At 40.8% G+C, this 14,510-nt stretch overlaps 1 protein-coding gene across 1 annotated transcript; it reads right to left on the bottom strand.

Moving 5' to 3' along the window:
• Window positions 1-154: 154 nt before the first annotated feature.
• On the bottom strand, window positions 155-3,132 carry LOC140380663 (serine protease 23-like). The gene is made up of 2 exons (XM_072464550.1): window positions 2,862-3,132; window positions 155-1,553 (listed from the first exon to the last, which is right to left on the bottom strand). The coding sequence occupies exons 1-2, from the start codon at window positions 2,876-2,878 to the stop codon at window positions 380-382; spliced, it is 1,191 nt and encodes a 396-aa protein (XP_072320651.1). The 5' UTR covers window positions 2,879-3,132; the 3' UTR covers window positions 155-379.
• Window positions 3,133-14,510: the final 11,378 nt, after the last annotated feature.

Raw genomic sequence — 14,510 nt, 5'->3', positions numbered from 1 at the left:
AACAGCAATTAACAATTTTAAAAACATAAAAATCCTCCAAATGTTGCATATAACAAGAAGTTGAAACCCATGAATAATTATAACCTTTCTAATTCATTTACAGTCCACATAAACCAATGTTAAAAATCTTACCAAAAAGGCACCTTTTGGCACAAAAATGGTTCTATATAGTATTTCTCATTGTCTGACAAACTGAGACTGTGTCACTTGGTGAGGAGGGAGTTCAGGGCCTCAAAACTGAGCCAACTCGGGTTGAAAGTGGTGAAATGGATGTGCAAAGGTTTATCGTCGTCTCAATAATAATAAGTCTGTGCTTGTCCTGTGGCCAGAGTTTGAACCACTCCCTCAGTGATTTCTCTTGGTTCTCCTCCTGTTCCCTTCAGCCTTCTCTACAGTCCACAAAGTTGCCCTTGATCCAGTAGCAGATTTGGGCATATTTTAGGGGAGTGATTCTGACCGCCACGTTATAATCCTGGGACGCCCCTTGTCTCTCCACCCACTGATGCCCCGAGAACACCCCTATGATTTTGCGTTCCCACCTGCGGCGGCGGGGGTCCCACATGCGGGCGTAGACCCCAGACCCGCTGGCCCCGGGTTGGGCGTCACAGTGCTGGTACAACAGGTCGGGCGTCTCCTCACCGGCCGGGCAGAAGCGGTACACCAGACGCCCCGGTCGGTCATTGTCGAATCCAGAGAAATGCACTCTTCGTCCGGGCAGTCTCTGGGCGGGCGGGCTCACTCCCAACTTCATATGGCGACGTTTATGGGGCTTTTTCAGTTCCAGAAGGGCATAGTCATAGTCCATGCCAATGTCATTTGCGTTGGCTTTAATCCAGCCTTTGGGGACATGGGTGCGTCTGGCCCGGATCCACTGAAACTTCATTTTGTCATTAGTCGGCGGGGCGTAAGGTGAACCAACGCTTTCAATGTGATTGGTCAAGTTTAGGAAGAGGTTTGATGCTTGTGTCTCACGGTATTTGGGTTTTAAAAAGCCAACACGGAGTCTTTGAGCTCCTTTCACGTAGTTCTTCCCATCGTGGACACAGTGTGCCGCTGTGAGCACATGCCGGTCCCCCACCAGTGTCCCAGAGCAGCCTGTGGACAGTTTGACCGCCACAGAGAAGGGGAATTGGAGCAAAAAGTCCTGCCCTGCAATGCTAAACCTCCCATCATGTCCAAAAATCTGTCTTTTCCTTCTCACACGAGCCTCCCTCTTCCCACGGGACCTTGCCTTGTAAACCACAGAAGTATCAGAATTTGGATTGTAGCCATAAATCCCAACAGAAGTCGTGGTTAGACTCCCGTTTGAGTGGAGCGTCTCATAAGATAAAATATTTTGGAGGTCCCAGTAGTTTGGTTTGGGGGCTTTCCTGTGGCAGTCCGGGTCACAGGAGGAGCTGACGTCCAAACGGGCCTGGGACAGGAAGTGAGGGGCGGGTCGGGGCTCGGTCTGCTGTGGGAGGACCACAGGGACGCGCTGGAGCACCCACTGCTGACGGGACCAGCACCCGGGGAGCAGCAGGAGAAAGAGCACAGGGCAGAGTGATGGAGATCTGAGGATAGTGAAGGAAAACGTATTATACATTATCTCTGTTATTCAAGTTATTCATCAGTTTTATGTTGTGAGTTATGATTCCGGAATGTCTGTCTGTGTTTGTTCTAGATTGTAGTGTGGATAGTTCTTATAGGAAATAGGCCTATTTTTGGGTTTCTGTTTCTGATAATATTGTTGAGTCTGGTCTCTCATTAGTTTGCACTCGTATTTCATTTGGTTACGTTACATTAGAGAGACAGGGATGTGGGGAGTGTTTTAGGAATTTTTCAGCCATAAACATCCTCTGCTTTTAATAGTGCACTTTTTGACAGACAGGGCAAAGATCGGGCTTTGTGCACTGATGGAAAATTCCTGTGTGGCCCCAGGGACTTTTATACTGCATCAGAAGATGAATAACACTGACTATGGCTTTAAAATGGCTGCAGGGATCAGCAGTTAGTCAGCCAGAGGAGATTGTATGGATCACATACACAGCCTAAACATGCAGAATATGAGCAGATGACCAGCCTTAGATGGAAAATGCCATGATGTTTTTTGGTCATGAGTTTCATTTGGTTGAATTAACAAGCCCGCCCTAATAACTTTATAATGTCTCAGAGGTTATAGGGTTCATTTCAAACATTTAAGATAAGATAAGCCTTCATTTGTCCACACAATGGGGACATTTCAGTGTTGCAACACAAGTAGGTACAGAAGTCAAAGAACAGATAACTTATATTGCAATAACTTTCCATCAACACTGTAGATAAGATACTTGAGCATCCAACATAAAGTCACGTACAGCAATTAAATTTGAGGTAAATAACATTAAAGTTGGTTAGTCTTTAGGCCCTTTAAAATTATATGTCATGTTTTTGGCTGGAGGAAAAAAAAAATCATAATGATAAGACACAATGACATGGGCAATCATAAACTCATAAATTTATTTATTTTTTAAGCAATGGAAGCAAAGCTTCAAAATTCGATTCAAGCTTTACAAAAAGTATAATTTGTTATATATAAAATACATAGTGGAATCACCATTTCTGTAAGTATTTGTCCAATAAAATCATAATTTTGCTTCCATCAAAAATGCCAAACTGTCTTCCATAAATAATCTCTATTTAAAAAATCAAATTATGTAAAATAAAATCATAAACGCCTCGCATATATATGCCTTGATATTCCATGTTTTATTCTATTCTGAGGTTAATCCCCTTTTCTCCATTGAAATCTCCACCTCACTCTTCTACAGACTCTATTTGTTTACAACTTGAAGAGTATTTCGACCTCCTGCAGTTTGCTTAAAATAAAAAACGTAACTTACGCAGCTGACAGGCGCATGGCTTGTGCAGGTGAGGAGCCGCAGCGCAAACGGATCCTAAAAGTTGTTTTGTCTCTTTGGTCCTTGGTGTTTCGCCTCAGATGACAGTGATCCGTGGCAGGGCGCAGTAGAGGAGCGCAGAGGAAAGGCGCAAAGCGGAAAGGCGCACAGAGGAGGAGAGGTGCAGCGCTGGTCCTGGGTCAGTCATGGCGCTCGTGTGAACTGTGAGGAAAAAGATGCAACGCGCCTCAGCGAACAGATGCAGTCATGTGACACTACTCATCCAAGTTACATCTGTTTTATTTCATCATAAACTTGTCACGTTTTGGAGCAGTATGCTTGCACTGCAACAAATCTGCTCTATTCATGGATTATTGCCACATTTAGCTGATGCAAACTCAAGAAAGCAAAATGCATTTCTTGCCTGAATAAAACTTGAGGAGTCGTCTTTTTCCAGCAGAATCAAACAAGATAAAAACTCATAATTATTTTAATTTACAGTAACAAACTTGCATTAAAAAAAATAAAGAAAATGTTTGCACAAAGCTGCCAGCATCCTGTTGTCAACTTGATTTTTGTATCTTCACTGCACATTTCTTCTGACAGTGTTGACAGGGCCTTGACTTGATGTTTTGTTGTGGACAGGACAGCAGACCACAGCTGATCCGGGACCGAGCCAAAACAAAGTCCAAAACTGGACAGATGTGACGCAGGGAGGAAGAAGGGGATGAGTTGTGATGAGGCGAATGGATAAAAACGGTCACTTTCTTTGTCTATGTTTGAGTCTTTGCCCGTAACCTGCTCTTCCTGTCTCTGCTCACCCTCTTCCATCCTTTATGTTGGCACAATCTATTTCCCCTCCCACTGCATTTGTCCAGTCAACAGCTGCTGGACAGTTTAACAAGAGGCTTCAGTATTGTATTTACAGATTTGGGTGAATTCAGCTACAGAAGTCTGAGCTGTTTTAGTTGGTCCTGAGGTTGTTGGTTCTATTGACTCACATTGTATGTAACTTTTTTAGAGGAGGGCTCCGGTGTAACAAATAATAAATACAATTGTGATTTCATCCTGAAACGGTTTGCTTTTTGGGATTTAATGCATTTCTGTTTATTGAAGCTCACGCAAACAAACAAAGACACTTTTCCTGACCCATTCCTCCAATTGGTCAGTCTCTGTAAGGCTCAGAGTGAGTGACAGGTGGATTTAAGCAATTACAGGGAAGTGTGGACTCTCAGAAGACGGAGATGGCTGTCGTTACCCTTTGATGGCAGATGAAATCATACTGACTGAATGTATTGTGGTAAAATGGAAATTTTGATTCTTGATTTCTCAAAATGCATCCTCAAATATTTGTTTTTTGAAAGGCACCCATACTTGTACAAAAGCCTGATCGATGAGTTTAAAGCCATACTGTGGATCATACCAGGTCGACGCAAATAGCAGGTGACAGACACTCAAACAGAAACGTTAAGCACACACAGGGCAGTTGCAATAAATTGTGATGTGGGTATTAATAGAACTAATTATTAACAAAATGTCATGTTTTCCATGTTCATGATCCTTATCGATTACCTGACCATCAATCATGAAGTTGGTTATTATTTTATATGCAGCTGGCCCAGATTTTGTCATCTGATCTGCTAAATGAAGCAGTGTAAAATCATTCTTCAGTTAACAATTCACTTATTCATTCTTTAGACGCGGATGCTTATTCCCTGACATTTTTCTTTCGGGAGCAACCTTCTGTCCAGAGGGTTTCTGATTACCAAGCTTCCTCACAAATATGAATGCCTTCACAGGGTGTGATTGAGTGGGTATAAGACCGGGACAGAGACACAAAGAGGCGAGTGAGCGAGGTAGAAGTGGTGACTCATTTGTCCTTATCCTGCAGCAATTCGCTCATGGATAAATCACTCACATGATCCTCAAAGTCGTATTGAAAAGCGTTTGTTGAAGGTCTGCTGCTTCTGATTATAGATGCAGTGTTTGCCAGGATGAAGGGTGGACCCACTGGCTCGTCACACAGAGCCTACACCCATCCCCGAACACACAGGAACAATTTACCCCTAAACTCTCTCAAAACATCCTCAACAATACAATATTACTTCAACGAGTCCATGAATATACTTGATTCAATCTGTCAGGAAAATATGGCTCTTGTAAAAGCACTTACAAAATATGTTGCAAAAGCTGTGCATGTCCCCACACAACAGTTGTCTCACTGAACGGTTCAATATACACGTTATCTGTGCAATCCTTTGTGGTGGAAGGTCTGTCACATGCTAGTTTCCATGGAGATGATTGTTATTGCCTTAACTTATCTGTTTTGCATTGATTCAATTACGCTTTTACTGATAAATGTATAGATATTGAAAAAGTCTTCCTGTGAGCTTGGTCGCCACTCGCTTAAATAAAATAAAATTAGTTTAATGCCATGCTGTGGAACATTCCGGAGGAAGCAAGAACATTGCCATGGAGACAAGCAGATGGCAGACCCCCCAGAAGTGAGTGCAACTTTAAGTCACTTCAGTGGAGCGCTATATCATGGGTTATTATCGGCTACAAAGTCAACAAAACCACTATCTGTGTTGCGAAATAATGTCTGTCTTATTGATGTATTGATGTACGTTTTCGCTTTCTGGGCTGCAGAGGGGTCATATTTTGGGTGAACTGCTACTGACAATAGAGAGTGCATCCTCAGACTTTATGGGTCAGACTCTAGTCAAGCACTTCTCTCTGGTGGGAAATATTCAGCACACAATGTGTCATGTCCTGGCTCCACACTTACCTTTGAGGTTTTCTCACCATTGTAAAAACTCCTCCATAAAAGGGCTAACTGTGTTTCATTTAACTATGGCCTCCAGTGCCATAGTGATATTTCTCTATTAGCCAAAGTGTAGACCTATATTATAGCCTCATTTTAGCATGTAAAGCTGATATAGACCTGGTTTAGCTCTGTCTAAACTTAGAAAGCCAGATATTTTCTTAGTTACTTGCGGCTTGTTACGGTGAAGAGGCGGAGCTCATCAGTTCTGCAGGTTTTGAATCAATATTACTGTTTATAATAAACAAACTTTAATGATCTACTTACATCATAGTTCAATAATGTACCTGAAAAAAAGCATATGTCGATTTGAATTATTTGTTTATTCGGTTGAAAGAGTGCATTTTAACGGAGATCTGCATGTAAACACAACATTTACTTCCTCATTAGCACAGTGTCTTGCCCAAGGACACAACGACAACAGTGTTACAGAAGCGTTGCTCTGTTGCTGTCCTCAAGGTGATGCCTCTTCCCCTTTCTCCTCTGTGTTCATAACTCCAGCTTGTTTAGAGTTATTTCGATAAAAGGCTGTTTGTTTGGCCGTGCCCGCTGTTGTCAGGGAAACGCACATTCCCTGGATACTGCTCATGTTAATTGTTTTATTCCTCCCACTCTGTGCACTCCGCTTCAACCAAAGACACAATCAAACAAGTGTGGAGATCGTCACAAGTGCCGTTGTGTCTCCATTCCACTTTGTAAAAATAGACTTGACAATTACTTTATTTAACAATAAAATTAAAACGGTAATGTTACAATATGTTTACAATCAAAAATACTACTCTACTATACAAAAATAAGTATAAGTAGCACATACACAAATCTACAGACGAAAACATTTTAAAGTACCACTTTTAGTATTGATTTAATATTCTAGTTTGAGAACTCTTGATCACTCACTGTTTTTTAGTCAACAGTAGTGATTTTAATCAATTTAATAATTCTCCTACTCAATTTAATGTGCATAATTTTGTTTGCCCTTTAAGCAGGATGTCACCATGAATGTGCTGAAAACGTAACCCTTAAAACCACATGAAAAGGACTTTCTACTTTTCAGTCCAGTTCAAATATCGTGGAGTAGAAAGTACTAATGCCTGCTCTCAAGTGCAGTAAAGTCAAAGTATCCACTGTAAAAGATTACGCACAGAAGATGGAATGCATAATTCTCTGCATAAGTCCATGGACAAACTATACTTCAGAATATTCTCCATGCAGATAGATAAGTTTAATGCCATACTGGGGAATATGGCTGAAGAACATTTCCATGGAAACAAGCAGGAAGTGACCCGCCTCCAGTCCAAGTACGACTCAATGTTGTGGATTTTGAGCAAATCCACTCACTGTAAAGACACGATTTTAAAATACATTTTAGAGCAATAAAACCATCCAAAATGGAAACAACAACAACAAAAATAACAACAAACACAACGACAACAACAACAACAACAACAACAACATGCTTTTGTTTTACTTTATATTATATTTTCATTGTTTAACTAAAAGGTATGTACTGTGCCTTTTGTACTTTGTTGCTTTCCACCACTGGGAATAATAAAATACAAGCTATTGTCATAGATAAGTTATAGAAAATGTGAGAATGTGTTTCTTATGTTCTTCCCGTTTCCCATCTCTGATGGTGAGTCATCTGTTCAGCTCGGGTTCTCCCTCGTGGCCCCTGAAACAGCTGTTTGGCCAAATGAGATAATCACGAGCAAAACCATTGTAGACGAGTTATTCGCTGTGAAATCTTTCAGGGAATCTAAGCCAAGGTTAAAGCTTCAAAGCAGAAAGGAAGGTATTCTTAGCAATGCGTTTTAGATCTCTTTTAATGCAGCATGAATACGTTTTTGTTCACAACAATTCAATTCAAATAACATGCAGATTTGTTATATTCAAATGTGATCAAATGCATTGTGTTGATGTTGTGAACTCTTACCAGTTAAGCAACAATTTTACCACCCACAAAACTGAAAAACTTAAATGTTTTATTGTGTAAAGGGATTAGTGAACATTAATAAAAACATTTTAAGTGCATATTTATCATAATTTTACAGTCAAGTGACAGTTTGTAAAGAATAAAATCAAAGTAAAAGTTTGACATGACAGTAGTGCTGAGTTCTAAAACAGGATCTCTCTGTGATGTCATCAATAAGCGACATCAAAACTGCAGGGACAATTTACACATAACTGACATTTTGCTGACAGTTTGAACATTTATTTAACACAATAAAGGTGTTATCAGTTATTATTATTTGTAAAATAATATTGGTCCTTAATATGGTTGCTAGGTAACAGGTGGAAGTGATATTATAAATGTGACCAGAATAGTCACAGAAACATGGGCAAATCTTGAATTTAATCATGTGTATTCTGACCTGTCATATGTCATGTATTTAAGATGTATCACTAGCCACAATTGTTGGACTGATTTAATGTCAACCTTCTTGTTTATTAATATTTATTTATTCATATAGGGCAAAATTCAATGAGAGAAACTCCTTTTTCCTGAGTGTCGAATACAAAACAAACAATTAGTAACACTGTCATGTCAATAAACAATCAATAAAACAAATTCATAAACATACATACAATATGGAATACAATTATGCAAATTAAGAGCACTTGCATTGTGGGTGTCTTTAACAAGTGCTTTGAATTAACCAAAAGGTACAAGATTATCTAATTTATATAATATTTTTCTGTTCCACAAACAGGGAGCAAAGTTGTTTATTTTTTCCTGACTCTGTGTTGACTTGGTGAGAATGTAAAAATTGTACATCTATCCCAATATCCTGAGATCTCAATTGGTAAATACTTGATCTGATATTCAACATGCATGATAAATAATCAGGCAACATACCAATGAGAGCCTTATAAACAAGCAAAAGGCAGTGTTCTCTTCTCGCATCCAATGATTGACATCCGACATTAGAATATAGTGAATATAGTTTTTTTTAGGGTGTATCCCGCGGGGAGGGAGTACAGGGGTACAGGGGAGGGAGTACAGGGATACAGGGGAGGGAGTACAGGGATACAGGGGAGGGAGTACAGTACAGGGATACAGGGGAGGGAGTACAGGAGTACAGGGGAGGGAGTACAGGGGTACAGGGGAGGGAATACAGGGATACAGGGGAGGGAGTACAGGGGAGGGAGTACAGGGATACAGGGGAGGGAGTGCAGGAGTACAGGGGAGGGAGTACAGGAGTACAGGGGAGGGAGTACAGGGGTACAGGGGAGGGAATACAGGGATACAGGGGAGGGAGTACAGGGGAGGGAGTACAGGGGTACAGGGGAGGGAGTACAGGGGTACAGGGGAGGGATGCAGGGATACAGGGGAGGGAGTACAGGGGAGGGAGTACAGGGGTACAGGGGAGGGAGTACAGGGGTACAGGGGAGGGAATACAGGGATACAGGGGAGGGAGTACAGGGGAGGGAGTACAGGGGTACAGGGGAGGGAGTACCGGGGTACAGGGGAGGGAATACAGGGATACAGGGGAGGGAGTACAGGGGAGGGAGTACAGGGGTACAGGGGAGGGAGTACAGGGGTACAGGGGAGGGAATACAGGGATACAGGGGAGGGAGTACAGGGATACAGGGGAGGGAGTACAGGGGTACAGGGGAGGGAATACAGGGATACAGGGGAGGGAGTACAGGGGAGGGAGTACAGGGATACAGGGGAGGGAGTACAGGGGAGGGAGTACAGGGATACAGGGGAGGGAGTACAGGGGTACAGGGGAGGGAATACAGGGATACAGGGGAGGGAGTACAGGGGAGGGAGTACAGGGATACAGGGGAGGGAGTACAGGGGAGGGAGTACAGGGATACAGGGGAGGGAGTACAGGGATACAGGGGAGGGAGTACAGGGGAGGGTTGGGTTGATGTATTCTTGACATACTGTCACTGTTGTACTCATAGGCTTGGATCTGCATACTTCCATTGTTTTAAACCTACTTCATATTGTATTGTAATCTTCTCATTCTGAACTAAATTATAGTCCCATTTGAATGTTTTTGTTTATGTCATGATTCATAAAAGCAAAGATAATCAGAAGCACTGAGTTTGCATTACAGGCTTCACACAGCCACATGGACCATAAACATGACTCTATAATTTATTTAAACCGTGGTGTTACTGAACTATGAGAGGGCAGCGAGTGGGACAGTCCACATACAAAGACGACCTCAAATTCCTGTGAATCCAGTTTGTGTTGGAGTTATTTGGATTTGTCCCAGGGTGCGTTTGATTAAGACTCGTCCAGACATTGTTTCGGTCCCAAAGCAGAACACATTCATCTTTGAGGCTGCAAGAGTCGTGTGTGATGGAGAAATGCATTTCTCACACTCAACACAGACATGATTATGTGCAGAGCAATCATTTAAGATGCATTCAAGGCAACAGATTAGAGTTGGCAAAATGTTTGTTGATGAAAGGATTTGAACGTGGCCAAGTTCTGATTAGTTCACAGCAGTTTTTAAATTACAGGCAGATGACCGAACAGACAATGGGCTCCAAGATATAAAGGTTGGCAAAGTTGTTTCAAAAGTGCACCACCATTTGCATCTGAAAATAATTTGATTAAATTCAGAATGAAACCTTATCCGTTACAATGGTGCGCTCCCTTTTCCCTTTGGCGCTCTCTAGTGGATGTTGAGCTACATATTCGTGAAACATTAATACAACTTTTGATGGACTGAAGAACAAGTCAAATGTATCCGGTGTAAAATGTACAAATGCAAAGTATAAATATTACAGATATCTAAAATGTTAAGTTACTTTTACTTTGTTACTTTCACCACTGATCAGGATAAAGACATCTGCATGTTTAGATCAATGGACTCAAAGTAAATCAATATTGTCAGAAAGCAACAAAGAGCAAGAATGTCTATTGGAATTCTTTAAGCAGATTTTCTGTTTGACTTTACAGTATTTGTTTTTGGGATGACATTATTGTCGGGGTCAAAGGTTAAACTGAGCCACATGACTGTGAGGACTTAGTACTTTATGTCTACATTTACTGTAATCACAGGGTTATAGTGACATCACAACAGACACAAGGGCCACATTTTGGTGTGGAATAAATCTCACTCCTCAAATTATTATTTAGAAATACAGTAAGTTATACAAAAGTCAGGCTCCTCCCCCATCTGGGTATGACTTCACCACATTGTACAGAATAAAACGACGATAACAAAGATGTTCCTTTAATACAGGTACTTTTGAAGATGAAATCATCTCAGTTCCTCTGCTCCAAAATCAATTACTTATCCCTTGTGTGACTGGAGATGTTATTGATGACAGCAGCACAAAGACACCTGCTTTCTCACAATATTGTGATGCACTATTCAACTCATGTTTTCAACCGTGATCATTAATCATTCGTTTTTTCCCATGTGGAAAGAAGAGTTGATCCCTGAGTGATTTAAGTTTAGTATTAGCATATTTTAATGTAATATAAGTGATTTTGTTCTTATGACACATTTGCCAGATTTAAGAAACGCTCATAAATTATGAGCACATTAGTAAACTGCTTATTCTTATGACAGCTACATGCAAACGGCTTAGCTTTAGGGCTACAGCATTTACTATTGACACACTTTGGCATCCTTCGTTTCCTTCAGATTGGTTTTCTTCTAGCTCTAATTATACCTTATGTCTTTGTGAGGTTTTTCAATGGAAGGAACTAAAACTGTTTCCTTGGAAAGGTATTAGAGCGGCTTTGCTTTAGATGAAAGGAAGGCCTTTATTGCCCTTATCTTTTTATGAGAGACTGAACGTGAAAACTGAATAAGAATCCTGTTGCACTGATCCACATCATAAGGTCTTATCAGCACAAGCTGTGGCTTGTGCTGATAAGACCTTATGATGAGGTTTATCTAAACTTTAAAATCCAAACTGATTGGTGACTTAAACTGAAACCATTTAACACAACTTCATGACTGTCACAACCCAATCCTGTTATCTATCAGCCTGTTTTTGAGTCCAAAATGTAATACACAACCACTGCATTTGTCTAATGGTTGGTCAGTTTTACAGCTCATGACGGAGCTCAATAAAGTCATCTCCAACAGTCCCACCACCTCTCAGGCTTCAGAGGTAAAGTCCCCTCTCATGTTTGCCTGTATACGCTTTTAAAAAAGAAAGAAAGATGGTGTGGTAACCAATGAGCATAAACACATGATGTCATTTACAATAAAGTTCTGAATGAACAGAGAGTATGTTTTAAAAGTTATTTCGGACTGAAAACAAACATTACCACAGCTGGTTAGCTGCCTTTAAACTCTCTTGGTTTATTTCAGTGACATAAGTAGACTCGCTAAGCATACATTTCACTCTAGTATCACGAGCTGCATTTGGCATGTGTTTGGGAGCTTCTGTGCTGATTGGAGACCTCTGCCTGTGGTTTTCCATGTTTTTCTGCTAAAAAATAAGACTGAGAAGGGATGAATCACTTGTTTGGATTGATGTGGGCAGCTGGAGCTCCTGTTGAACATAAACCAAAGCTAAACACAGGGACGAGAATATAAGACAGTTAAGATAGTTTAAAAGTCTCACACATCTCTGCATTGATAGGCATTTTGCCGAACGGTCTGTAACGATATATTGCAGCATGAATATTTTGAGTCACTGTTATAAAACCATGTATACAAAAATCCCCCGTCTGTGGTTCTACTGTTCACACCACTGCAGACAGCTCCACAGGGCATCTTAAATCTGACAGGGTATAAAAGTCATTTCCTCACTCATACACACTTGTCCTGTTCTTTATAGACCTCCTCCCATCCTGTTCCTGCACTAACACAACCACTTACCTCCTGCCACTTTTAGTTTAGTTTTAAATATACCTCTAATGTTGCGTTTGAGTGTGCTCCAATTCATTTTCCAACAAATTTACCACTGTCTACCAGACCATTTTAAATAACATAAATAACATAATTTTGCATTTGGCCTATTTTTGACTGAATTTGATGTCGGAGGATACAGAGACGTGATACTGGAGAAAAAACAAATGTACACACCTTGCCTCCAGAGTCCATAAACGCTGGTGTATGAACGAGAACGTGTTTGCAATGTATAGTATGTATATTATATATACTTATCATGTATGCTAATTAACAAGCACTGTAAACAAATATCAACGTTTTTTTTTCAATCTTCTCTCAATGTGTGTGTCACTTTTATTACAATATGTTGTTTATGTAGCTCCCTCATGAAAAAGTAATTGATTAAGAATGCTAAACATGTACTATTCACACTCACATTGACCTATATGTTATTTTCCACCACAGAGACCGTTCCTCCCTCACTCCTCGACATATTTAACCACTTCCCTCTCTCTGTCTTTCCAGCTCGTTCACTTCTGTCCACGCGTTTCCTTGAACATCATCCATTTATTATGTACATTTCCTGAGGTCCCTGACACAGCCCACACGGGTCCAGTTATGACACAGATGTGGGCTGGAGCCAGGGCCAGACCAGGCCTGTGGGTTGAGGTTTTATGCTGTTGCAAACCATCTACGTTTTAACTTGTAGTCTGAACATAATAATCTATGAGCCGTAGTGCTCTTGTTGACAAAATAATCTGAACAAATATGTAGTGGTGAGAAGGAAGTAAAGGAAGATGGGATTTCTTTGGTGAGGGTTCATTCTGTCAACTACTCTAAACATTTATTTTTGGTCCGAGCGTTTGTTTACCTGCTGCTTCTCATGTTCCAGTAGCCTACGTCAGGAGTGTCCATGATAGAAAGATATTCAGATGTATTCATCTAGAAGATTAGTTTCAGGGGAAACTTAAAACAGTCCAAACGAATAGATAAACAGGAGAGATCATCAGGAGGCTCTGCCTGGTGGACAGGGCTTACACCGCTCAGAGCAGGATAAATATTCAAACTCTCAGACTAGATAATTACTCTTGGACAAAAGTCAAAACATCTTATTTTTCAAAAGTCTTGTTGACTTCAACTTTTGATGACTTTTTCTACAAACTTCCTCAGAATCATCACGTGATGATGTTGTGTATTCTGTTTACATTCCCAGACAGACAGTGATGTGCCCACCCTTTCCCCTTGCTGTCTGAGGCCTTGTCCTGGACCTGAATCCCAGGTGCGTGATAAGGTGTAGACTCCCTTGTCACGATTCATGCTCCCTGAACCTTGCTTAGTTCTGGGTTTAGTCTCAAAGATAAATACATAATCTGGGACTCTTTCACTTTTATTTCACCATTGCGCCGATGAAAACTGTTAAAATACAAAAAAATCTGACAGAATTTTTTGCCCCCATATGAAGTACTGCATCTATCCCATGTCATCACCTGTTAATGGAGTCCAGTTTTGTCCTGCACTTGCTCCCTGGAGTTCTGAAGAGAGGGAAAAGCCCGGAGTTCTGAAGAGAGGGAAAAACCTGGAGTTCTGAAGAGAGGGAAAAACCTGGAGTTCTGAAGAGAGGGAAAAACCTGGAGTTCTGAAGAGAGGGAAAAACCTGGAGTTCTGAAGAGAGGGAAAAGCCTGGCAGATGACATAAGGCAAAGTCAGGACGATCCAACACTTTTGAACCATAACCAACAGAGAAAAACCTACAAAATTTGTTTTAAACTGCCTGCATGACATACTCCAGGAAACTATGTGCGTTAATACTGCTCTCCATTGGGTCACTATAATGAGGAGTGAGCTGATGGGTGTTAACAACTGAAGAACAAAACTGAATTGTGAAAAAAGTTAAATGGAATGTTGTAATCAAATACAATCACTGGGTTTTTATGATTTCCATTCCTGTTTTTTTTTTCCTTACATTTTTGTTAAAGTTGTTGACTGCTGTAAACCATTTTCCTTTGCATC

Source organism: Eucyclogobius newberryi, unplaced genomic scaffold (assembly GCF_026437365.1).
Source record: "Eucyclogobius newberryi isolate DKJ021-1_F unplaced genomic scaffold, fEucNew1.0.hap1 SCAF_5, whole genome shotgun sequence".
NCBI lineage: Eukaryota > Metazoa > Chordata > Actinopteri > Gobiiformes > Gobiidae > Eucyclogobius > Eucyclogobius newberryi.
This window is presented reverse-complemented; position numbering and strand designations above follow the sequence as displayed.